The sequence below is a fragment of the Colobus angolensis genome, unplaced genomic scaffold (assembly GCF_000951035.1).
Source record: "Colobus angolensis palliatus isolate OR3802 unplaced genomic scaffold, Cang.pa_1.0 Scaffold230, whole genome shotgun sequence".
In the NCBI taxonomy this organism is placed as follows: Eukaryota; Metazoa; Chordata; class Mammalia; order Primates; family Cercopithecidae; genus Colobus; species Colobus angolensis.
Window position 1 is genome coordinate 1,636,978 of NW_012115489.1, and position 26,194 is coordinate 1,663,171.

At 37.8% G+C, this 26,194-nt stretch overlaps 1 protein-coding gene across 3 annotated transcripts in view; it reads left to right on the forward strand.

Moving 5' to 3' along the window:
* SKP2 (S-phase kinase-associated protein 2, E3 ubiquitin protein ligase) overlaps nt 1-22,887 on the forward strand; it is a 31,475-nt gene extending 8,588 nt beyond the window's left edge. For 2 of the 3 annotated variants that reach the window (XM_011944358.1, XM_011944357.1), the window contains 8 exons: nt 3,217-3,328; nt 6,091-6,234; nt 7,932-8,066; nt 9,959-10,057; nt 11,212-11,342; nt 16,603-16,654; nt 16,823-16,930; nt 21,450-22,887. In XM_011944358.1, the coding sequence (XP_011799748.1) occupies nt 3,217-3,328; nt 6,091-6,234; nt 7,932-8,066; nt 9,959-10,057; nt 11,212-11,342; nt 16,603-16,654; nt 16,823-16,930; nt 21,450-21,663 (995 nt within the window). In that variant the 3' untranslated portion in view covers nt 21,664-22,887. The remainder of the gene's footprint in view (nt 1-3,216; nt 3,329-6,090; nt 6,235-7,931; nt 8,067-9,958; nt 10,058-11,211; nt 11,343-16,602; nt 16,655-16,822; nt 16,931-21,449) is intronic. The other variant, XM_011944359.1, reaches the window with a different exon arrangement.
* Nucleotides 22,888-26,194: the final 3,307 nt, after the last annotated feature.

Sequence of the window (26,194 nt, forward strand, 5' to 3'; positions counted from 1 at the left end):
TGATTGAAATTTCCTGTTGAATTGTTTGTATCTCTCGAACTCAGAGTATAATAAGGGTCAGGATTATACCTTACTTATCGTTGTGTCCCAAAACCTAGAACAGACCTCAGTGTATATAGTACATAGTTAATATGTGAGTTTATGACTACACTTAGCCAAATATAGTTATGCCCAGTCAATTACTAGATTCTGATCTAGGTATGTAAGAGGCAGCAGAGGTCTGAGGGAGTTGGATTAATAGGAGAAAAACTTGAGAAAAGCCTGTCATTCAACTTCGTTTTCAATTTGGGGAGCAGGGCAAGAGCCTGGTTTGAGAACCTTTGTCCCCTGCCCATGTTGACTTTGGAGGAACTTTGTGGCTGTGATGAAACAGCTGCCACATGGAGGAGCCTCCTCACAACCTCCAGCTGCCTCCCCAGATCAGCAGGGGTGATCTGCCTTCAGCTTTCTTCCCCTAGCTTTTAGGGCCTCAGTCAGTCCTTTAATTTTGTCCCCTGAAGGACAAGGGGTGAGGGGAACAGGCATTCATTGAACAACTGTGTATCTCCTCCTCATTCTTGAAGAGAGGCCACTTCCTCCAGAAAGGCTTCCTTAACCTCTGTGCCGTTCCCGTAAGCTGCACAGCGCCCCAAATCCTACTGTATCCCATCAGGGTAGTTTACTGAAGTTTCCTGTTTGTTTCTCTATATCTGTCAACCTCTGAGCAGAATAAGGGTCAGGATTGTGCCTTATTTGTCATTGTATCCTTAAAACCTAGAATAGACCTCCGTATATAGTACGTATTTTATAAATATGGGAATGGATGAATGTATCAACTTTGTGCTAGTTCCTGAAAATACAAAAATTGTTAAAAAAGAAAGAAAAAGGGGGGGGTGGGTTTGTTCTCAAGAGCTTCTGGGGGTCTAGAGAGATGAGTAAGTAAATAATGAAATTATGGTACATAAGTAGCCTGTCCTTGTTGATGTCATGGGAGACTTTCTGTAGGAACTGGGGCTTCCATTTGATTTTAAATGAATAGTAGTTGGAGGCGAGCAAGCATGTGCAGAGGCATTGAGATATGACACAGAATGACTCATTGTAAGAATTACAGGTAGCTCCAAATGGCTGGAACACGTTTCTAGATAACAAACCTAGAAAAACTAGTTGGGACCTGGCTGAAAACCTTTAACTTTGTACTAAGCATTGTGGACTTTAGCCTAAATACCTGGAGTGTACCACTGAAGAATTCTAACTGAGGGAAAGACATGATGGTTTAGAAAGACTGCCCAGGGCAGCAGGTGTTTATCACACTCCTCGGTGCTTTTCTCCCTCGTGTCCTCAAACCCCTTACACAGGGCCTGGTACAAAGGATATGCTCAGTAAAGACTGGCACCTTTAAATGCTAGTGGGAGGAGAGAGTATCACCAGAATTGTTGTAGAAGATCCATCAGAGGTGGAAAGCCTAGGAAGGCAGTCATGGAACTCATCTGACCATTTTTTAGGATTTCTTCATTATGCATTTATTTCCTTCTTGGCAATTGTTATATTATCCTGACCTTGTGGGATTATTCTGTGTGTTCATATGTAAGAGTTTCATACTTGCTGAATATTTAGAGATTGCTTCTATGAAAGAAAACTGCTTTTCCTGCATCCACCTTTCTCCTATTTTAAACACAGCAGCCAGAGTGATCCTTTTTGAACTTACATGAGAGCCTGTCATTCCTGTGCTCAGAATCTTCTAGTGGCACTTCATTGAATTCAGTGTCAAAGCCAAAGGCCTTTATCATGACATAGGAAGCCTGCATGACCTGGCTGCTCTCTGATTTCTACCCACCCGCCTTGCTCACTCTGCTGCTCTACACTGGCCTCCTGGCTATGCCTCCAAACACACATGCTGTTCCTTGCATCCAGAACACATCCCAGATACTCACAGGGCTCACTCCCTCACTTTGTTGAAGGCTTTGCTTAGCGATCATCATCTCAGTACGGCCTTCTCTGACCACCGTGTTCAAATCTAATCACATCTGCCCTGAATTCTCTGTTCTCTTCCTTGCCATGTTTAATTTTTCTGCACAGCACAGAGCAATTTTACTATATCATATAATGTAATTATTTTTTGATGTGTGATTATCTGTTCCCCATTACTGGAATGAAGTCCCACGAAGATAGTGTTTTGGGTCTGATTTACTACTCCTTCCCAACACCTAAAATGATACCTGGCACCATAGTAGGAGCTCAGTAAATATTTGTTGAATTAAGAAATGACAGCACCCTTTTGTATTGCTCTTTTAGGTAAACTGTGCTTTTTGTAAACCTGAAAGAAAGTATCAGTCTGTTCTCATGCTGCTAATAAAGACATACCCAAGACTGGGTAATTCCTAAAGGAAAGAAGTTTAATTGACTCACAGTTCAGCCTGGTTGAGGAGGCCTCAGGAAACTTACAAGCATGGTGGAAGGGGAAGCAAACATGTCCTTCTGCACATGGTGGCATCAAGAAGTGCAGAGTGAAGGGGTTGGGGAAGCTCCTTATAAAATCATAAGATCTTGTGAGAACTCACTTATCACCAGAACAGCATCAAATTACAGGGGCAGTTATCACCAGGTAACCGTCCCCATAATTTGATTACCTCCCACTGGGTCCCTCCCGCAACACATGGAGATTATGGGAACTACAATTCAAGATGAGATTTGGGTGGGGACACAGCCAAACCATATCAGAAAGGGAAGAAGATTTATTTGCCTTTTAAATAAGGTCACCACTGAGTCCACATCAGAGAGAAACAAGGCCTTCCTTTGCGCTTAGAAGCACCACAATATCTTATTGATGTCAATGAACTGGCAATGTCATTGAATGACATTTGAGAGGGTGGGACTTGCTCTGCGCCACTGTTCATGCCCCAGCCTCCGATTGGCTGGCTAGAGCTGAAGGGAAGAAGAATAGGAAAAGTGTTGTTGGTTTTCTCTTTTTCATTTGCTGAGAGAGTGTGGTGGTCACTTCAGGGTACGTAGACGATGGAATGGGGAATTTAGCACGAATAAAATTACTTATCACCACAATTATTTTTCTGTTCAACAGAAATTTTTCAGACAAAAATAATTGTGAGGATGAATAATTTCATTTGTGCTAAATTCTCCATTTAAGCTAAATGTTGTATATTCTTTATGTGATTGGAAAGACTCAGTAGACTTGGTAGGTTGAAAGAATGGTGATGGCAAACACTTGTTTTCCCTCCAAAGGTGTTTCATGGGACTCCCTTCCGGATGAGCTGCTCTTGGGGATCTTTTCCTGTCTGTGCCTCCCTGAGCTGCTAAAGGTCTCTGGTGTTTGTAAGAGGTGGTATCGCCTAGCGTAAGTATTTTTCACCCCTTTGGCATACGTAGGGGAGGAAGAGGAGAGGAAAGTTATTTATTTGTTTTGGTCTCATGAAACTAAAACCCAAGAAAAATAGAGCAGCACAAAGCAAACTAGGTATCTTTATATTTTTATTGATAAGTGTCCTCATTTCACAGTGGAAGAGGAATTTCCTGGAAGGGGTAAACTTACCAATGTCTGGAAACCTCTTTGCCCTGTATTCAGTGCAGCATGTGTTTATTGGATGCTGACTGTAGGCCAGGCGGTGTGCTTTAAGTGCGGAGGGAGTTACAGAGGTGCATGCAGATAGCGATTCCTCACGCTGTTGAGCTGAGCAGTAAGCACAACGGGGAGAGGGAACGCAGGCTTGGTGTTAGACCCGAGTGCACACCCAGTCTCTGCTGCTTACGCTCTGCATGACCTGAGCGAGTTACTTGACAATGCTGAGCTTCAGTCTTCCCCCATTAACCCCATATGTAAATGGGGATAATGGTTATGAGGAGGAAACCATTGGTTATGAGGATGAAATGTGAAGATGCCGGTGTAATGCCTGACTCACAGACATGTTCCGCACAGAGTAGCCATTGGTGGGGTTGTGCTTTTTTTTTTTTTGGCAACACTTTTGACGTGTAGAAGGTGAGTTGCGTGTGGAAAGACTTGGTGAGCTGGAAAGGTAATACAGACCTGGAGCAAGAAAAAGGCTATGTTTATCAACCGGAACTTTTTACTATCTTCATGCCTTCTCATCCCTATCCTACCCCCTGGTCATTCTTTGCTTTGTGTTTAAAGGCCATCCGTCTGGCTTCTCCCTCCACATACTTAGAACTCCCTGTGTGAGATAGCAGGAGGCTCTTGCCATCAAGGGTCTGCTGGTATTTACAGGTGTGGGTTGTTTGCTTAGAAGAGCCGCAGAGAGGTTTGCACACCTGGAATGCTGGTGCAAGTGGCAGGCAAGTTTCACATACCCTCACCGTGCTCAAGGAACCCCACTTTGGTTTTCTTTTTCTGCCAACTATGCATTTGTCCTCTTCTTGCAGAGTCTGTTAATCCCATTTAAAAATTTTATTGTATATATTTAAGGTATATAGCATATTTTGTTATATGTATGTGAAATGGCTACTATAATCAAGTACATTAACATATTCATTATCTCACATAGTTACCCCTTTTTTATGGCAAAAGCACCTAAAATTTACTCTCTTAGCAAAAATTCTGACTACAATACAGTATTATCAACTCTAGTCCTCCTGTTGTACACTATATCTTGGGATGTGTTCATCCTGCATATCTGTGGCTTAGTATTGTTTGATCTACATCTCCCCTAGAGTCTGTTAAACTTCATCTCAGTTGTCATAAAAGTAATAACTGACATTTATTAAGCACTTGCTATGTGACAATGCAGTGTTTGTAGTTTAATCCTCTATATGATTTTAAATGATGGTGTTTGTGTCATCTCAGCTTCAGAGATGAAGAAACTGCAGGGTCAGAAATAGTAGGTTGAGAGATAAGTGGAAAGGCAGGAATCTAAAGTCTGGCTAACTCCACAGTCATGACCATCATACCATATCTAGTTATACTTGGCTTAGGGTTTAGGTAGCTCCCGAATTCATTTTTTCTGTGAGATGTTCATCTTCCTAAAAAATGTATATTATTTGGAAAGAAAACGAATTGTTCCAAAACTTTTCCCAGATTGTTATTGAATGCTGGTTAAGCTATAGTTTGCCTTCTTGCAAGAGAAAACATCAAGCATGAGATTCAAGACAACCAGAGCAGTGCTGATCTGGTGTTAATACCTTGGAGGCCAAAATGGATTTCTGTCTGGTCAAGAAGGTACAAAAGTGTGCCACTCTCTTAAGGATATCTTACCTACAATCCACCTTTTTATTGATAGACGTCAAATCACATACTGACAATTTTTTTATGATGAAATTATTTCATAACTCTGGCCAGTGGTCCACTTATTTCAAGCATTATTAGAAAATTCTAGTACACTTAAGCATTTAAAATGGTCCTTCATGTGCTTGTCATTTTATTTTTTTAAATTGAATTCAACTATGGGTATTAAAACCCTCTTATTGTGGTATTCAGTACATTTTTTGAACGTTCCTTTTGTTTTAGAAACACCACCTATAATCTAAGTTATGTTTTTCCCTTATTTCACATTAGTTCATACACACACATATATACACATACATATACACATGTGTATGTTTTAAGCTTAAAGATATTATAAGGCACGGCTGAACTATGACTATTCCTATTGGATATCTATGACAGCCTATTTCATAATAAAATGCTAACTTTCCTTCCTTTAGTAATAGTTCCATGTTGCTATAGTAATCATGGTAATTGCTTAACAAAAGTGGCAAATAGGATCTTCTAAGAAGTTTTGAATCTATTTGCCTAGTAATATAATAATTAATTGATTTGAGCAATCATTTTTTAAATTGTCAACTTGAATGCTAGAATATGATTCTCCGGTTCTAGATCACGACAGTGCTAATGTTCACATTGAACCATCTAAATTGGAAGTATATAGAAAGAGAAAGATGGAAGCTTATCCCTGGTGAGATCAAGAAAAATTCTCTAATGCCTTAAAAATCATAGCTAATTGTATAGTCGGTTTAAAAACAAAGGTTCATTTAGAATGTGCTTCAAGGGGATTTAGCAGCAGTGTTCTCCTTGTTAGTAATATTGTTGAGGGCTTCCAGCATTTAGTGTGACCTGACTGGCCAAATTAAGCATCTCCTCTTTTCTAGGTCTGATGAGTCTCTGTGGCAGACCTTAGACCTCACAGGTAAAAATCTGCACCCGGATGTGACTGGTCGGTTGCTGTCTCAAGGGGTGATTGCCTTCCGCTGCCCACGATCATTTATGGACCAACCATTGGCTGAACATTTCAGGTAAAGATGAAGAATCCCTGGAAAAGACTATTTCTGAATTTCGAGGTAGAAACAGATCAAAGCTTTCTTTCTCTTTCTTTGTCTTTCTTTGCCTTTCTCTTTCTCTTTCTCTTTCTTCAGCCTTGTAGCCTATGGTAGGTTATCTGTGCAGTGTGAGATGTTAATTCCGTACTTTGCTATGGGGCCTTTGTGCTGAAAGCTAGCATAGATTTCAATGACACTGTTCCCATTTCACTCGGGGTTACTGTTAGTCTCTTCCCAGGGTGAAATAAGCACATTTATCTTCTCAAGTCCTCAGCTGATGAGGACTGTGAGTCCCGCAAGGCAGGCACAAGTAAAGTACTCACCGGCAGATGCAAGGGTGCCCAGTTACTTCCCCACCGCCCATTTCTTAGCAATAAAAAAAGTGAGGAGTCTATTCATATTTGTAGCTTGGGGTTTATGATTTTTGTCGTGGAGAAATTTGGAACCTGAAAAAAATGCCCTCTTTTTGTTTGTTTTGTAGAATATTTTGAAAAAGAATTTTCTGTTACTGGTAATTTTGCAATACTAAGGTTACTGCTATCACATACTTGAGTGGAATAACTAGGTACTCAACAGAAAAACAAGCTGAAGATAGCAGAGCTAAAGACAAAACATGTCTCTTGACTCCAATACTTTTTCCCTTCTTTCTGTAGTCGGAATCACCTCTCCCACTGCTTTTTATCCTGTTCCTCCTGCGGCTGTTCCTTCTCAGTCTCCTTCACACATGTGATTTCCTTTGTTCACTCCAGGGTTGGTTCCTGGCTGCCACCTTTTTCACATCCAAATGCTGTCCTTGGACAAGCTGTGTCCTATACACCCACATTTATGCCCAGGACTCTCAGTTCCTCATCTATAGCTTGGCCCTCCCTTTCAAACTCCCAAATTTCTAATTACTTAAAAACTTCTGTACCTGAATTTCTTAGGAGTACTTCAATATTAGCATAACTAATATTAAATTTGGCCTCCCCCTTTTTTTTTTTTGAGATAGAATCTTGCTCTGTCATCGAGGCTAGAGTGCAGTGGCGCGATCTTGGCTCACTGCAACCTCCGCTTGCTGGGTTCAAGCAATTCTCCTGCCTCAGCCTCTCAAGCACTGACTTGACTGCAGTGCTTGGACTGCAGGCGCGCATCACCGTGCTCAAATAATTTTTCATATTTTTAGTAGAGATTGGGTTTCACCATGCTGGCCAGGGTGGTCTCGAACTCCTGACCTTGTGATCTGCCCAACTCAGCCTCTCAAAGTGTTGGGATTACAGGCGTGAGCTACCGCGCCCGGCCTGGTCTCCCTTTAAAACTTGCTCTTCCACTATCTTCCCTGTTCCATTGCTGCTCACCCATTTACCCCTGCTAGAAACCAGGAGCCGTTATAGTCTTAATCTCCTTGTCACCCACGTCCGGCTCATTGTTGTGATGCCTACTCATTATTTTCTAAGTGGGACTATATTAGCAGCAACATCTGTACTTGGCAAAAATCCTCTTGAATTTTAAAATGAATGAAGATGGGAATACACTAGTAGCAATTTGTTTTATGACCCTATAGTTAATGCTTGAAGTATGTATTTAGAGTCTTGTTTGTGATTGACTGCTCATTTGGGGAGACAAAGGGATCTGATTTGATCTGGATGTACCTGTGAGAGCCACCTACGGAGCGCCTTTTTTCTCTCCGTGTTTAGCCCTTTTCGTGTGCAGCACATGGACCTGTCGAACTCGGTTATAGAAGTGTCCACCCTCCAAGGCATACTGTCTCAGTGTTCCAAGTTGCAGAATCTAAGCCTGGAAGGCCTGCGGCTTTCGGATCCCATTGTCAAGTGAGTGGCAGCCACAGTGTCACAAAGACAGTTGTTTTTATGTGTATGAATTTTTTTCCCTGTATATATATAACTGGGGTGCCCTTCTAGCCCTTCTAGCCATATCCAGGTGGATACAGAAAATTTCTAGTGCAGGGCTGTTGCTTCTGCAAAACTTTTCAGGACTCACTGAAGCAACAGAAGCTTGAACGCTAACTGTATGCCAGGCCCTGTGCTAGTTTCTAGAGATACAAGGATGAACAATGCATGTGTATTATTTGGAAGAAAATGAATGCTCCAAAACTTTTCCCACATTGTTAGTGAATGCTGGTTAAGCTATAGTTTACCTTCTTGCAAGAGGAAACATCGAGCAAGACATGTCTGTTTCCTCTTGCAAGAAGGTAAACTATTTATGAGCAAGACAGATAATTACCATGCTAGTGTGTTTATTAAATATTTCGGTGAATATGTGGCAACACGCGAGGAGCCGCCTTCTTAGACGAAGTGACTCTTGAGTATTGAAGATATCTAGGTAAGAGATCTCCAGGTAATAAGACAAAGCAACCAGTCTAGGTAAAGCTTCCTGTGTGGTTCTAAACTCTACGTGGTTGGAAGTTACTGGAGCACAGGACTAAGGGAGGGGAATGACAGGAGGTGAGGAGAGTCAGGGATCAGATTGTAATAGGCCCCTGTGCCTTGCTGTAAGAAGAATGGACTCTTCCATCAAGAGGGAAGCATGGGCCAGGTGCGGTGGCTCACACCTGTAACCCCAGCACTTTGGGAGGCTGAGGTGGGCAGATCACCTGAGGTCAGGAGTTTGAGACCAGCCTGGCCAACATGATGAAACCCTGTCTCTACTAAAAATACAAAACTTAGCTGGGTATGGTGGTGCATGCCTATAATCCCAGCTACTCAGGAGATTGAGGCAGGAGAATCGCTTGAACCCGGGAGGCGGAAGTTGGCATGAGCTGAGACCACGACATTGCTCTCCAGCCTAGGTGACAAGAACAAAAGTCCATCTGAAAAAAAAAAAAGGAAGCATGGTGGAGAGAGTTGTTCTGAGAGTGGAAGGAACATGTCAAGAGTTGAAATTTAGGAAATTAACTTGCCAGGCACCATGGAGGGTCCATCGAGGATAGAAGAAGCTAGAGTAGTTAATGATACTGCTGTGTTCATTCAAGTGAGAAATGATGAAGTCTGATATAAAACAGATAGCAATAATAGCAGCTAATGTTTTGGGGCATATATTATGTGCCAGATAGTGAATTTTGTAAATGAATTTTCATTTAATTCTGACAGCAACCCCGTGAAGTATGATCTTACTTGTTTCCTTTTTATAGCTGTGGAAACTGAGACATAGGGAGACTGAATAAGTCTTTTCCAAGGTCACACTGTTAATAGGTGGCTGAACCAAGATGTGAACTAGTGATATAGTATTTCCAGAATTCTTACTCTTAATCACTAAGTTTTACTAACACAGGGCATTTGGGGATGTAGTAGAGAAGATGGCAAATTTGAGAGATGTATAATCAAAAGAACCTGGTGATTTTACAAGCAGAAGTTTGCAAGCTAATTCTAATTATGGGTGAAATGGATATATTCCATTGTCTTTTTAATTCAAAAAGCACATTGATTGATATTCTTGTGTATTTGCTTCATAGTAAGTCTTTTATCACATTATATCATTTAATCTTCTTGATAACCCTACCAAGAAGGTTTGATAATGCCATTTCACAGATGAGTAAACTGAGGCAAATTATCCTGTTTGATGTCTGAGAGATAGTGATATACATTTTAAACTCACTGACTCAAAGACCTATGAACTTAACTACACTTGCCTGCTTTCATCTACATGTTGTTGATGAATAGTGTCTTATTGGTCTTTTTCTTCTGGCGTTTTTCTCTTTTTCCAGTAATCTCGCACAAAACTCAAATTTAGTGCGGCTTAACCTTTCTGGGTGTTCTGGATTCTCTGAATTTGCCCTGAAGACTTTGCTAAGCAGCTGTTCCAGGTATGAAAGATGTGAGACTTGATTATAGACTCTTATATCAAATGTAAAATTATCCCTCACATCTGTATAAAATTGGATGAACTTTTTGAGCTTCTTGTAACTTTCCAGGCTCTTGCTTTGGTGAATGCAGCATCTTTTGTCCTCTAAACTTTCTGTCCAAACTCAGGAGCCAAGTCAATTGAGTTTGCAAGCGATACTTTTTTATCTCTCTTTTGTTTATTTGGAACTGTTAAAGTAAGGGAAGTATAGTAGTGTCTGTCAGCAGTACGGTTGTAAGAAATCAACTCACAGTTAACTATACATTCAGATTTTTTCCCCTATGGTATCTGTAGGCCTAACTTACAATTTTTGATCAAATTTTGTGTTTTATAAATATAGACCATAAATTTGGACAATTCTATTAACAATAGCTTTCATAATAATGTCAGCACATAAAGGGTACAGAGTTACAGATGTTGCTAAGTGAGGGGAATACATGCTTTTTGGAATACACAGTACTATGCATATGTGTGTTTTTAAAAAATATCCCTTGGTCTCCATGGTACCTCTGTGTCTTAATGGTCCATTTAAAATAGATTGCCTCCGGATGTGAATGTTATCAGTGAGATCAAATGCATAGCCCTATATTTAGTCAGCAGTGCCAGAAGTGGGGAGTGGGGATTAATGGTTGTATTTTGTCTCTGAAACCCTCGTTTTTGCTCAGTTAGCAGAGGCACAGTAAGATGAAGTGGCTTTTTGCAATGTCAGCATCTCTTTTGTGCAATCCTTCAATTGTGTAAAACATCCTGAGTGATTGTTCAGTCTGTGTTGGGTGGTTGGTAGTTTGAGAAGGCAAACATAAAAGACTAACATTTCTACCTGCATTACTGGAATAAGGTTTGAGCCATCAGGAAGAGAGTGCTTCTGTCCGTTTCCAGGAGGAGGCAGCATTCACCAAGGCCCTTCTGATCCCCTGGCAACTTTCAGGGACAAACAGGGTATGCTTAGGTGACTAGAGGTAGCTGCTGTTAGAGAAGCAGGTGTTCTATGCATGAAATGATAAGGAATCAATGGCTTTGCATTTTCTTTGTTTGCGGTTTGAGGCAAACTCATTCCCATGAGTTTTAATTGGTTTCATGGTTTCATATTTTCTTTATTACCCCTCTTTTGTGCAGACTGGATGAGCTGAACCTCTCCTGGTGTTTTGATTTCACTGAAAAGCATGTACAGGTGGCAGTTGCGCATGTGTCAGAGACCATCACCCAGCTGAATCTTAGCGGCTACAGAAAGAACCTCCAGAAATCAGGTTAGAGCTTCCAAGCCTGAACCACTGAGGCCTTCACAACGTAATAGATGAGATTCATTGAGCTTCTCCTAATCATTCCTCCACATAAGTTTTCTCATTTAATCCAGTGCATGTGTTAGTCCCCTTTTTCAGATGAGGTAGCTGCTAAATCAGAAGGGTTAGATGAAGGTAAACAGCTAGTGAGCTAGAGCCGAGGTTTGAATTCAGGATCTAACAGTAGAAGCCTTTACACTTGAAAACAATTTATTTTTAAGCAGAAAAACTTTTAATCAACTAAATGATTAGGTAAACCCCAACATAAAAATACATAAATGTAGCATTTCATTAGTATTAAATAGTGGTTCTTCATTAGTTAATGGGGCTATTTTGTCTCTATGGGGACATTTGTCAATGTCTGGAGACATTTTTTATTGTCACAGCTGTAGGAATGCTGCTGGTCTTTCTTGGGCAGAAGCCAGGATGCTGCTGGACGGTGTATAGGATGGAGCATATCACGCACAATAATCTGGTCCAAACATCAGTTCCAAGGTTGAAAAACTCTTGTTATTAACTCTGTTAATAAGTTCATATTTATGACTTTTACTTTTTATTCAGTCCAAGAGGGCAACGAGGTTTTTTAGATGAAAACAGGCCTTAGGAGTCAGGGGTAGCAGGAACAGTCTTTAAAAACCTTAATATTCAGTTACTCTTTATTTTACTTGTATGTTAATGAGAAAATCTTGATTTGCAAAGATAGTAATTACAAATGGCAAGTTTTTTAAATGGCTTCACTGTCTCAGGCCAACATTCAGTTTGTGGGCTATACAAAACCTAGTTAAACCAGCAACACACATCAACCATATCTTGGTGTTAGTACTAGCTTATTTGGGTGTGTTTTGTTTATTATAGTTTTTATTATTCTGAAAAAGATTTGAATCAAACATCTGCAGAATATATCTTAAAATTTAAGTAGTATAAAACTACTTCTCCAGGACAGACGTCCTCTGGTAAGGTGTATAAAGCTATAGAAAATAATTGCTAGCCTGTCATGAGTGGGTAGAGATTCGAGTCTTTCACCTGTGCAAGGACTCAAATTTGGACTACTGCCATTCCAAACACTTGCATTTTCAGACAAGGTGAACACTTTCTTTAGCAAGCCGTAAAAGCAGCAATCATGTCTTCATTTCTTACCACTCTTCCCACCCAGTATTTATAATTACTATTTTAAAACTGATCATAGCGTTATACATTTTAAAAAATGCAAAATATAGAAAAACGCAAAGGGAAGCAAATTATCAATAATCTAACATCTTGCTAGGCTTTTTCCTGTACAAACACTGTTTTTTTTTTAAATGGGACATAGTATATTAAATACTTTGTAATATGCTTTTTTTTCCCCCAGATAACCCCATTTTCAGTGGCTACATTATGTCATCATCAGTGGCTATGTGATAGTCCATCAAATAGATATGGAATAATTTATAGTAAATCAATAATTTATGCAGTTGATCTTCTAATGGACATTCAGAATCTTCCCAGTTTTTCTCTACTATAAACAATTTTATGAGTGACAGAGACAAATCTTTGGATGCATTTCTAAGGATGGATTCTTAAAAGTGGAATTGCTGGGTCCAGCATTAGGTACTAATCTCAAGTTTTGGATAATTTCTGCCAAATTTTTCTCCAAGAAGTTTAAACTCCCACCCACGAGCATCCTCTTGGTGTGAAATCCCATCAGTCTTGCTTCTTCTCTGTTTGTCTGCAGGTGAAGGGAAGGCAGTGCCTTGTTTATATTTCTTTCCCACATCTGGATCTTCCACTACTTTACTGAAAGATTTTCTGACATGAACTGAGGCTGTGGGCACAAGGTTGAGAAACTGCTGTAGGCAAAGTGCTGTTGGTTTTGTCCAAGTTTGGCTTAAAACCGTTCCCTTTGTTCCTCCAAGAAAGAGAACAGAGAGCCTGTTTACCGAGTTTTGGCAGAAATAGTAGGTATTAAAATTCTGCTTGCTAGACACATTCAGGACAGAGAGGCAGAATATAAATTGAAGTGTTAGTTTTTTAATTATACAATGGGGATAAAAAAAGTTTTTAATGTCATTAACAATAGCACACACCATTTCATTATATATGAGATAATATGGATTTGGTTTTAGCTAATAGACTGGTACCAGATGGCCTGGGTTCAAATATCCACTCTGCCATTTACTGGGTAGACTTGAGCAAATTGCTAAACTTGCCTGTTCTTTAGTTTTCTCAGCAGTAAAATGGAGATAAGTAGACCCCATCTCTTAGAATTACAGGAGAATAAATGAATTAAGATCTTACAGCACGTGGAACATTTCTTGCCACATGGTAAGAGTTCAGTTACTGTTGGCTGTTATTACTGTTCCTTCCCCCACTACCCCCATCACTACCTTTCCATGGAGCAGTGGATGAGGCACAGAAACGTTTTGGTCTTGGATTTGACCTTGACTTCTGCTCACCTCTCCTTTGAATTGACGGGTTGGATTATGTGTTTCTAAGATCCCTTCTAGCTCAGGTTGGGTCTACTGTTTGTGGTGAAATGAAGGGGACAGTGAAAAGGAAACCTTGGCAGTGACTACTCTTTACTAACTACTTCCTGCCCAGGGAGGACAGAGCTTAAGTGTGGGCCAGAGAAGGAGACTAACCCCTTTATCCCCTAATGTTTGGTTCTTTCTCCAGTGGTGTCAAAGTATGATTGCATCTGATTTTGCTAATGGCTAGTTGGCTGGTTAGATGATTGGTCCCTCAAAATTTTATTGTGTACTTTTTTCATTTTTTGGTCATTTATTAAATACTTGTTGAGCACCTACAATGATTGAAGCTCTGTTCCAGACTCAGGAGATGTAGCCTTGAACAGGGAAAGTCACCCTTACGAAGCTTACTTTATATGGGGGAGCCAGAAAGTGAACATATTTCATAAATGTTATGAAAGGAGGTAAAAATGCAAGGGCGAAAAGCAAAGCAGAGTAACCAGATAGAATGTGGCAGAAAGGAGACTACGTTTAGATGGAATGGTCAAAGACAGGGCCTCTCTGAGGAGACTGTACTGGACCCACAGACCTGACTGAGTGAAAAAGGAATCCGTATGCATATGTGAGAGAAGAACATTCAAGAACAAAGGACCAGTGAGTGCAAATACCTTGATATGGAACCAGTGTGTGAGAGGGAGCAGGGAGAACAGTGAGAGGAGAGAGATGGCCAAGGGCTGTCTAAGCCAAGGCAAAAGCTTTGAATTTTTTCTAAGTGACGTGGGACATGGGAGACCATTGGAGTATTTCAGTCAGAGCAATGATGTGACTGACTTCATTTTAAAAGACTCAGGCCTGTGACTGACTTCATTTTAAAAGACTCAGGCTAGTGCTATGTTGAGAAAAGGCTGTAGCAGGGAAATATGAAGCAGGGAGACCAGTTAAGAGACTAGGGTGGTGACACTTAAGGTGGTAAGAAATGATCAGATTTGGGTACATTTTAAAAACCAACATCATGAGATTTGGTGACAGAATGAACGAGGGATGTGAGAAAAATAGTCCACTATGATTTCAAGGGTTTTGGCTGAAGCCACTGGATTCGTGAAATTATCGCTTGCTGAGATGGGAGAGAGTTTAGGGAAGGAGGAAATTTGGGGGAGAAACTGAGTATTTGATTTTAGACATAAATTTAGAGGCCTATCACATATCCTAACAGTATGTTGAGGAGGCAGTTGAAAATGCAAGTCCAGAATTTAGGGGAGGGGATATACCTGTGAGATGAAAAAACCCTCAAATGTTAATGAAGTTTGCCTGTTGTTCTAAATAAGTGACATTGATTCATTTTCTGATTGCCAAGTAGCTTTCATGACTTTCTTCCAGATTCTGAAAAGTTGCCTGTAATCCCAATACCCTTGAATACTGCAGTTAACATTTTGGATATATTTCCTTCCAGCATTTTTTTTTTTTCTTTTCGCTCTTTCATTCTGTGTATGTGTTTGTGTGTAAATGTGAGTTTGAGTGTGTTTTGGCCAAGTTGAAATTATAACGCAGTATTATATATTTTGTTTACAATCTATCCTCGTATTTTTTTATGTATGAAATGTTATCAGAAAGCGTTTTCATAATGATTAGCAGTGTATATGGAATGGATGAGGTTAACATATTAAACTAATTCGAGGAGGGGCTAATATAACTGTTGCCACGTTGAATATATTCATACACATCTATGTTTTTCCAAAAGTGGAGTTACTGGACCAAAAGTAAAGTGTATAATTCTCTGAATTCTTTAAAAAAAAAAAAAATCCATTTACTATGCAAAAAAATCAGTCTGGGGTTCAGGCTCCTGAAAGCCTGCAAATAAAATTAAATATCTACCTGTGGTGTGTGAAAGACCTACTTTATAATAGACCTACTTTATAATAGAATTTTTTTTCACTTGATGGCTGAGAAGAAATATTTCTAATTTTATTTGGTATTTCTTGCTCCTTTTTATTATCTTGGTATTTTGCAATGTAGATTTGTTCATATTCATTGCCTTTTTGATTTATCTTTTTTCTCTTTATATAAGATTAACTCTCTGTTTAATGTATGTTGAAAATATTTATTCCCAATTTTCTGATACGTTTTAAATTGTTTTGTTTTAATATGGTAGAGTTTTAAAATTTTATGTAGTAAATTGATGTGTTCCCTATGTTTTCTTTTATGTTTAGAAATACCGTATCCCAAGATTCAATTAAATAATTACCCTAAATTAGTTAATAATTTTTAATATTTAATATATTATTATCCTAAATACAAAATAATATTTTTATATTTAGAACTTATTATGTGGAATGTATTTAAATATGTTATTTGAGTTGGAGAAATAATTTTTTCCAGTTGTAGTAGCAATATTTCTTTTTACTGATCCATTATTTCTCTTGTTGATCTGAGGTGCTACCTTTGTAATATATTGTTTGCTTATATATACTGATATTTAATTTTACTTTTTGCTATTGTGAATGGGATTTTTTTCCCTATTGTTTTTCTGGCCTGCTATTGCTGATACATAGATAAGCTAAAGATCGTCATTTTTCACAGTTCTCTTTTTCGGGTGATTCTCTTGGGCTTTTTGGGTAGAAAATTTTATGTTCCAAGATGATCATTTTTTCTTTTGAATAGTGTGTGGTTCTAATTGCATTGCCCTGAACTTCCAGAATGATGTTCAATGATAGTAGTGATAACAAATATCCTTGTCTTGTTCCTCATTTAATAGTGACCATCATGTTTTTTTTTGCTTTTCCTAGATCTCTCTACTTTAGTTAGAAGATGCCCCAATCTTGTCCATCTAGACTTAAGGTATTTTTTTGTTTATTTTAGATCAGAAGTTGAAAAATCTTGATTTCTCATTAAATGGGGAAAGGATCATAATGGTGAATTGAAGCAACTAAGCAGTAGGTTATTTCTGTCTTCTTTATCTAGGATCAATGTGTGATTTTCAATATCTTTTTTACTGCCTTCTTACAGTGATAGTGTCATGCTAAAGAATGACTGCTTTCAAGAATTTTTCCAGCTCAACTACCTCCAACACCTATCACTCAGTCGGTGCTATGATATAATACCTGAAACTTTACTGTAAGTGTGTTTTGTTTTTAATGCTTAATTGAAGGCAGGAAACAACAGAGATGCCCCTTGGTGTGAAAATCCATTATTATTAATAGACATATAAAACCGAAGCATTAGTGATTAGTATACCACAGACCGGCTATGAAAGACCAGCAGAGTGTTGCTTAAACTGTCTGGTGAAATTGAGTTGATCCAGATTGTTCACTAAACATTTTGTTTAGCTGTAAGAAGTTTTAATTACTAGCTTGCTGTCTTAGTATCTATGAGACGACTTAGCAGAGAAGCAGAAGATAACCTTTTCCTCCAGGAAACTTGAAGAATAATTGGGAAGGCAGACCCAGTGTGGGTTAGTGTCTTTTTTTTTTTTCCTTTCCAAATTTTTTGGAGTAACTCCAGTTGATTCAAAAAGCTTTCATCTGGGCTTAAAGTTCTGTATCTTCTTAGTGATGTGTGTCCTGGATAGTGAAGGAATTGGAAGGATATAAGCCTGTAGATGGTATGTATTGTAAGTCTGATGCTATTTTTGAAGAGGGATGTGTTAAGGTCTAAAAAGTGAAGTGACTTATTCAAACCCTGATGGTGAGTTGGTGGCTGACCTGGGTCTAAATCCTAGGTCTCCTGGACAGAGGCAAAATAGTCGCTATCTAATCCAATGGTTCATACAAGGGGTAGTTTTACCTGCTTAGCAACTTACACAGAATCAAGGGAGTGCAAGAAAGAAGCAGCCTGGTCCATCTGTCCTTTGGGAAACACCATACCCAACTCATCCCTGGGAATCATATCTTTATTGTTTTAAAAGGTTTTCTGTATTTCATCCCAAAGGACTGGAAAAGTCTCCCTAATGGCAAATGTGCATGTGTAGCAATTTTATTAAAAACCACAAGAGGTCAGTATCTTAAGAGTTGATCAGGTGCCCAACATGTCTTGAATGCGGCTGCTGGACTCATTTATGTAGCTCACAAACTAAACAAAGGTTAATTTAGCTTCCAGCTCCTACGTAGGAATGGTGGTGAATTTGAACAAAGAATTTTAGTCCTCAGAATCATAGTTTGGATCTTTTAAGTTAGTTTCAAGAATTAATGAATAAATCAGATACTTCAGCTATACAGAGTTAACTAGTAGAATTAGGAAATCTGGCAGTTATGCATTTTAATTAATCATTTTAATTAATCTTGGGGTTCAGGGTCTCAGCTGGTATCTCATTTGGGAAAGGACTGCCTAAAATAGGATGGCAGGATTTACTTTCCTGGCTCTCAAATGTTGGGGTTTAAATTCATGTGCATGAAACTCTTATTAAAATCCCTGCCCTCTCTATTTTCTAGCATCCAGAACTCCTAGGAGCTTCTAGCGTCTACCCAAAAAGACTTCTCTGTCATCCATTCTTTCCTGTCCTTGCCATCTGGCCTCCTGCTTCTTTGCCTGTGCAGCCCCCTGGGGAGTGTGGTGATCATTCTTTTCAGGTTGCTTTTCTCAAGAGAATCTATCCATGTGTCTTGCTTTTGTTCCTTCTCTGCAGAAAGAAAGAAGCTAAGCAGGTAATGACCCAAATGCTTTTTCTCAAGCAGAGGTGAGGGGAAGGCTGTGAGGTCTTCATTTTAATATTTTTATCCAGTGGGATGATAGTAATAGTAATTGCGATACCTGCATAATAATCACATGGTAATACCTGGAGACAGTGTGAATTGAGGGTTACAAACACCGGCTTGAAGTCACAGACATATTGTGAACCTTCACTGCATTATTATTTCTTATTTGTACAAATCTTAACGAAATAAGAGGAACAGGGGCATTAGGAGTTTAGTTATAAGTCAGACCACTAGAATAGAGAAGAAAGATCCCGTTCTTGAACATTAAGGTAAAAGAGTATATTTCTTGAGGTATTATGTAAATAGTACACTGATTTGCATTGTGAATCCTTCAAGATGAGTTTGTTGGTACCTTATGCTTAAAAGTTTCTCAAGATAAAATGAGAATTAGAATGACTTTAATTTCAATCATTTTGGCAGCTGATATATTTGAGGTTTGTAATAAAAATTCCAGGGTGTTTCCATAGTAATTTCCAGAGAGCCACCTATGCTAAAGAACTTAAGGCTATCTATTTCTCTGAAGTGGGAAAATACAATTTGAATGTCTTGTCTTCTGTAGTAATGTTTTAAAATACTTGGGAAACTATAAATTTTTCTTCCCCAGGACCTATTCCCATTGTATTTATTCTCTTACTTCTTAATTGGTCTTCTTCTCTATGTCTAAACTTCCTTCTAATTCTTCCCTATTCTTCATTCAAGTAAGAAACCCAAACTGGAGATAGTAAACTAATCTAAGATAAGACTAAAAAACTTCTGTGGTAAGAGCATTTGTAGTTGAGGCATTTAAGATTTTATAAGGAAAACAGGATTATTGTATAGATAAGGTAAAGAGCAATCCTGTGAGTTCATAAATATCTTTTATTTTCTAAAATTCAATATACATAAGACATTGGTGTCATTTTACACTTCTTACATTAGAAATAAAGACTCTTGAACTACTTATTTCTATTTGCTATCCCTTAGTTTGTTCTTCAATCTCTTCCATTGTAGTTTTTAAAAGATGCTTGCAAATTTTTTATTCTGAGTTGCACATACCAGGAGGCTTTGTTTTTTGTTTATTTTTTGTCTCCTTAAAATCTTAGACTTTCTGGATTTTTGACTTGGGAACTAGTTCTTTATCCATCATTTTATCTTATATAACCCCCTTATATATAACACACGAGTGTGTTCTGAGAGTCTGGTCTTCATTTCTTTCCTCACCAAATCTCTTTCCCAATGCTGTTGTAAGAACATGTCCTCCTCTGCCATCTGCCATTCCTCCTTTTCTTACTCCACCTACAGTTTCTTCTCTTAAATATTCTCCAGCGCAGAATGGCTCACAATTTGGCTAATTTGGATACACCAGAACCAGAATTCTCATAGTAATTACAACGTTTCTCAAATTTCACATGGGGGATTCAAAGTTGGAGCTGCATTGCTGTCATCGTAAGTGATTAAGTATCTGTGTATTGTGATCTTCTTTGATACTGTTTCTACAATCCAGAAAGCAGTTTACTTAATGACAGCAATTTGTTCTTTCCGATTTTCTTTGGTTATATACCTTTAGATCTTACTGTCCCCTTGTGAACAAGCATATTTATTTCATTTGGATAGTGCTTTTATTTTGTAAATTAGCCTTCATCCTGTACTCAGCTAACGTATATTAAACATTTGTGGGGTTTAAGACACCTTGTGGAATGTAGAATAAATACATTTCGGAGAGTAGTGGGAAGACTGGAAGAGCAGGTTAGACACGGAAGGTCTTCAGACTAGCTGCACAGCCTGGGTTCTGTAAACACAAGAGAAGCATCAAAGGTTTTGGAGCAGATGAATGACTAACATGAGCTAGGCTTTAGGAAGATGCCTTGGAAATTAGTATATAGAATAGGCTAGAAGGAAGAAATCTGGAGGTCAGGTGACAGTTATAAGGAAAGTTTGGGGCTTTTTAAAAGTAATTATTGACAATGTGAAGATATAGAGGATGTTTCTGACTTTAGGTCATTGAGGTGCTCATTGATCTGTAGTAGGATTTTGCTGAAATTCCAAAATAAATGTTCCCTTTCCTGAGACTTTGTACTGTGTGTCCCAACCTTGAGCAAATACAGATTAGAGAGTTGAATTTCTAGGCACATAGATCTGAGTTAAGAAGAAAAAAATCATTACCAACAGCAAACAGTATTTACTTTGAAGAAACAGAATTTGAGAAACTGAATTTGTCAAACAGAATTTCACTGTTAACAGGGTTGGATTTCATCTAATGTGAAATACCTAAAGGGACTGGCTTATCTATGCAGAAAAAAATGGTAATATGTAGGGAGGTAAGATGGCTATTGCCTCCTATAAAAGGTGTGATTTTTAACCCATTTTCTCCACCTGTACCCAATTACATAACCCTATCTAAAATATCTTAGGGAAGTCAGTGGTAGTTTTCGTCACACATAATGGACTTGTTGACTATGAACCGTTATTAAGAAGTTCGTTAATCCTGACAACATCTCCCTTTGAGAGATGAGCCTAGTTCAAATAAAGGTCAAGTTCATATCCTTAATTTGCATGTAACCTGTGGTGGTTCCAGCTGGTGCCACAGTAAAACATTTGCTTCTACCATCACTCACTTGCTAGTTTCTTCTCACAATACAGTAACCCCATTCAGATCACTATATAAATCACAACTGGAGAAAGGAAACAAATATGATTGGATTCTTAAATAAACCTGAGTTTCTAAGGTTATTAGGAACCTCATTCAATAAAATGCAGCAGTGCGTTTCCTAATGCCTGTTGCTCAAGCTATATGGTCTGTGCTTTCCAGTTTAATCTGCTATTTTCTCAAATCATTTATTGTAAATTATATTTTCAAACTGCATTTTGTAGATGATACAAATTGTAAAATTTGGGTCATATAACTCTAGTCAAACAGTTTCCATAGGTACTGCCATTCTGAAAGTCTTTTTCTTCCTTTCCAGTGAACTTGGAGAAATTCCCACACTGAAAACACTACAAGTTTTTGGAATCGTGCCAGACGGTACCCTTCAACTGTTAAAAGAAGCCCTTCCTCACCTACAAATTAATTGCTCCCATTTCACCACCATTGCCAGACCAACTATTGGCAACAAAAAGAACCAGGAGATATGGGGCATCAAGTGCCGACTGACACTGCAAAAGCCCAGTTGTCTATGAAGTATTTATTGCAGGATGGTGTCTCTTCTTTAGAACAGGGAAAATAAGCAGGAAGCCCAGTTGCTGGAGTACTTAGCTAGTTTTATTCTTGGTTTTCCCTTTGCCTTCATTCTGCAAGTATACTAGTGAACCATTTGAGGGGGAAAACTATGAAATCTTGCTTTTTGAAATGATTCTAAAAGCTTCTATCACTGCTTTGCTCTTAAGAGCCAAAGTTGTAGGCCTTTTATTTTTGGGAGAGTGAGCCTATAATTTCAAGACACCTTAAAGAGCAAAATTTGAGCCACCTCTTCCAAGTGCCCTTCTTATTAAGTCTATTCAGAATCAAGCTTAAAAATTACCACCAGCAAACAATCTTCATAGCCCATATAACTTTTATCTATTTAATTTTATAGTATTGCTTTATAAGACAGCTTAGAAGAACAATAAGCTATTTGTATTATGAGCTGAACAAAAAGAGAATCATAGGATAGTAGCGTCTGAGGCCATCTTTTCTGGGAATAGGAAAGAGAAAAATGCATTTTAATTTTGCCTTTAGATTTGAAATTAGGTTAATAGAAATAAGTAACGCCATGTAATTCACCTTAAAACTTACAGAAGACTAAACATTACAAAACCCAGAGGTATAGAATTGGTATAGGATTTGAAGGCCCAGGAGACAGTTTTCTATGACAGGTTAATTTGAAGTATCCTGTAATGTTCATTAAGTTACTGTTTCCAGAATCTAAATTAGATGAGAAATATAATTGTGGTTTTCTAACTTGATAATCAAATTATGTTAACATGGGTCCTTTAGCTTTTAAAATGACTTGCTTTGTTTTAGAAAGGTGGTATTAATCCAGTCTGTATTCTTGAAAATTTGGATGGGAAGAATTCTGAAGTTGCCTGCTGTTTTCCTTTAGTGCTGAGGTTCTTAAGGTTGCTTTTATATTACTCTGGAATCAAGTATTTTAAATTGTCTTTTTTTAAATGATCTCTCACCAATAATTGTTTGAAACTATCCATTTTTAAGGTCATCAGACCTACAGTTCCCTAAGAGGAACTGCATTTTCTCTTCAATCAGAAATAATACAATAGAAGCAGGTATATGTTCCATGCAGTTTCAGTAGTAAGCACTACTTATACCTACATAAGAGTTAAAATCCAGATGTGGGACCTTTTGATACCATCAGTGATACATATATTTTCTAAACTCGTACAGAGAAGTGAAAAAGATCAAATTCTACTTCTTAAAAATCACAAAAACTAGTTTAAATTGATGACTTCTTCATATGTTCAAAATGTAACGACAAAAAAAAAGCCAAAACTTGTCATTTGTATTAACTTTTTTTTTTTATCAAAAATTGTTAATTTTAGAAATATAGTATGAAGTGCCTTTATCTGCTTAGACCTAAGGAAGATTTTAAAGTTGGGTTACACAGGAAATGATTATGCTTCAATTTCTTAGTAGTTAAAAAGTGCTAAATACTACTTGAAATTATTGTTTACAGGTTAGTGACAAGAGCTGGGGTTAGGATCCAGTTGGACTCTAACATCCAGATGCCCTCAAACATACAGAACTTCCAAACTCAAGTCCAGCCATAAGCTATTTTGCCAACATGTCAGAGTAATCTGTATTTTTGTATGTGATTTCTACTTTTATAGACTTGTTTTAAAATAAACACATTTTTATAAAAATGAGTACTTAAGCTAAGTTGTATTCCTTTTTTCTTTCTCTTTAAGTGTTGTGGTTAAAATTTGAAAGCATTTAGTGTGGTGTGCCATTTGGCTTAGATACCTCTAAATAAGACTCTTCAAAACAGAGCCCTGTTTTGACCCTTCTACTTCATATGCTTATCAAAAAAAAAAAAAGTTTATAATGCCTTTTAAAAGGGGCTAATACAGGCTTATCTTTAAAGTGCTTCCAGTAGTAATATACTTACAAAACCTTTGAATTCAAGTGACAAAGGAGTACTATCAATAAAAGTCAGCTAGTAGCATTTTTAAAATATATTTGATCAGGTTATACTATGTATTTTATTGTCATTCAGAAACTATTTGAATGTTCACTGTATGCCCAGAGGTCTTCCAGGAATTCTGTTCCTTTTAAACCCTTCCATTCAAATGGTAGAATGGTGATTCTTGAATATCACCCAATTGCGTTGGTCCTATCACCACTATGCCTTTTTTTAATGATGAAAAACATCAAACATATGCCAAAAAAAAAAAAAAAAGAGAGAATATGATGGACCCCATCATCCAGTTTCAACAGTCGACTCCTGGCCAATTAATCCATGGTCTCAACCATTCCCCTCCAATACAGATAATTTTGAAGCAAAACCCAGACCATAATATCATAACTATTTCAGTATAAACCTCTAAAAGATAGGGATTCTCCTGCATGAATCCTGAAGCATGATATATCAAGATGGTGTTGAAAACTCCTCAGTTATCTCGTGTTTTCTTCAGTGGGTTTATTTTGCTCAGGATCCAAACATGGTGTACATACTGCATTTAAATTCTCTAAATCTTAATCTTAGGGTTTCTTCCTTTCTTTCCTTGTAACTTATTTATTGAAGAAACTATGTTATCATCTGTCCTGTGTTCTACATTCTGGATTTTGCATCTATCCCTGGAATGATAGGTTAATCTGTCCCCTATTCCCATAAAACAGTAGTTAGATCTAGCAACAAAAAGCTCTAGACCAGGGGTGATTTTCTCCCACCGAGGAGATACTTGGTAACATCTGAAGGCATTTTTGGTGGTCATGAGAAGTGCTATTGGCATATAGGCAACAGAGGCTAAGGATGCTGCTGACTACAGGACAGCCCCCCACAACAAAGAATTGTCTTGACAAAATGTCAATAGTGTCAGTGCTCTAGAGGCTTGTATCATCAAGTTTTTTTTTTTTTTTAAATCAAGGAGACACTTGATAAGTAATATTCTGTTCTATTCCGAGACACACCTGTCTGTTTCATTTTTACTGCTGTCACTTTACCTGCTCTTGCGCTCTTGATTCCTAATAGATCCTATCCACAAGCTCCAGAGACATAAGAGACGCTGGCCAAGTGCAAAACTTTATTTCTGGATAAAGTACTTGTGTCCTATCCTGGTGAACCCAATTACACTTCAACATTTATTGACCATCTACAATGTGCAGGATACAACAGCCCAGGAGAAGATGCAGAGCCTATGAGGAAAGAAAGGCAAGTAGTCTAGAGACTGGGCAAACTAGAAAGAAACCTCTTGTCATTGCTTACCCTAACCATGGAAACAAGCAAAATGACAACCTCCTCTTTACTATTCCAATCCCCACCTAGCCAAATATCCCAGAAAGTCAAAGTTTTCTTCACCAAGAGACTAACCCTTCAAGATACAAGTCAAAGACCTAAAAGCCTGTACTAGTATGATAACTCAAAACATAACTGCTTTGAGTTACTATGTTTTAGCAAATCTAAATACTAAAATGCTGATATTTTTACATTTCTCTAAATACCAGATATCTAAATTATAATTTTGAGCATTAAAATCACTATATTTAAGGTATTCATATTAACACTTACAATATGCTTTTCTACTTTAGCTTGTTTAGTCAGTGATTTTCTTTAAAAAAAAAGTCTTAAAGCCCGTAAGACTTAAAAACTCTTCACACCTTAATGTAGAAAACTTAATAAGCCCTCTCACTGACTTAGGCCCTAATCCCTTGAGGATTTTTACTGTTAAAGTCAAGAATAAACAGCCTTTGAAAAAACAAAATTGAACTATTCTTTAGTTTGGCAATTCATTAGTACATTTACTCTTACCTCCTCAACCATTATATTTAGGTGTTGCATTATCCCAGAGATCTTTTTTGTAAAATTGTCTTGGTAGACGCTATTCTTAAGTATAAGGATGCATAAATACTGGTACAATTGAATGAATTTAAGTGATTTAAATTCCAAATGTACATTATTTTCACAACTGAGCAAAATATATAACGGATCCTTAAACTTGTATTTGACAACTTTTTCAACTCAAGTGGATATTTTACAATAAAAATGTGTTCGCTGGCTCTTTCTGATATTAAAAAGTGAAATCAATGCAGTAAAACATGTAATAAGATTTAATGTACAGGGGCCATGAATGTAAATACACAAGGAGTATCAAAAATATTAAGTCAAAATTATCTGAAGAGCCTACATTGACCAGGTAAGCACTTCACCCTCTGATTTAATAACTAATCATTCTATGTCAAATGTTAATAGTGAATGAAGTAAACAAGGCACAGAATAGTAATACACAGTGGTGGGGAAACACTTCTGAAACATAACATTTTGTGAAAACTAGTTTTCAAATAGTGACCCTGGAGAGTTAGGGAAATAAGAAATGTTAAAAAGAAGAAGTAACAGTGGTGTAATTTTATTCACATAGGGTTGCCATTAAAAGGTTAACTCACTCAAAACACATTTTTGCTATGCTAACATTCTTTTGCCTCTCATTTTTACAAATAAATCCCCACCACAGAGCAGAAATGTTAGAAATTATATCACAAATGGAGCACATTACTTTTAAA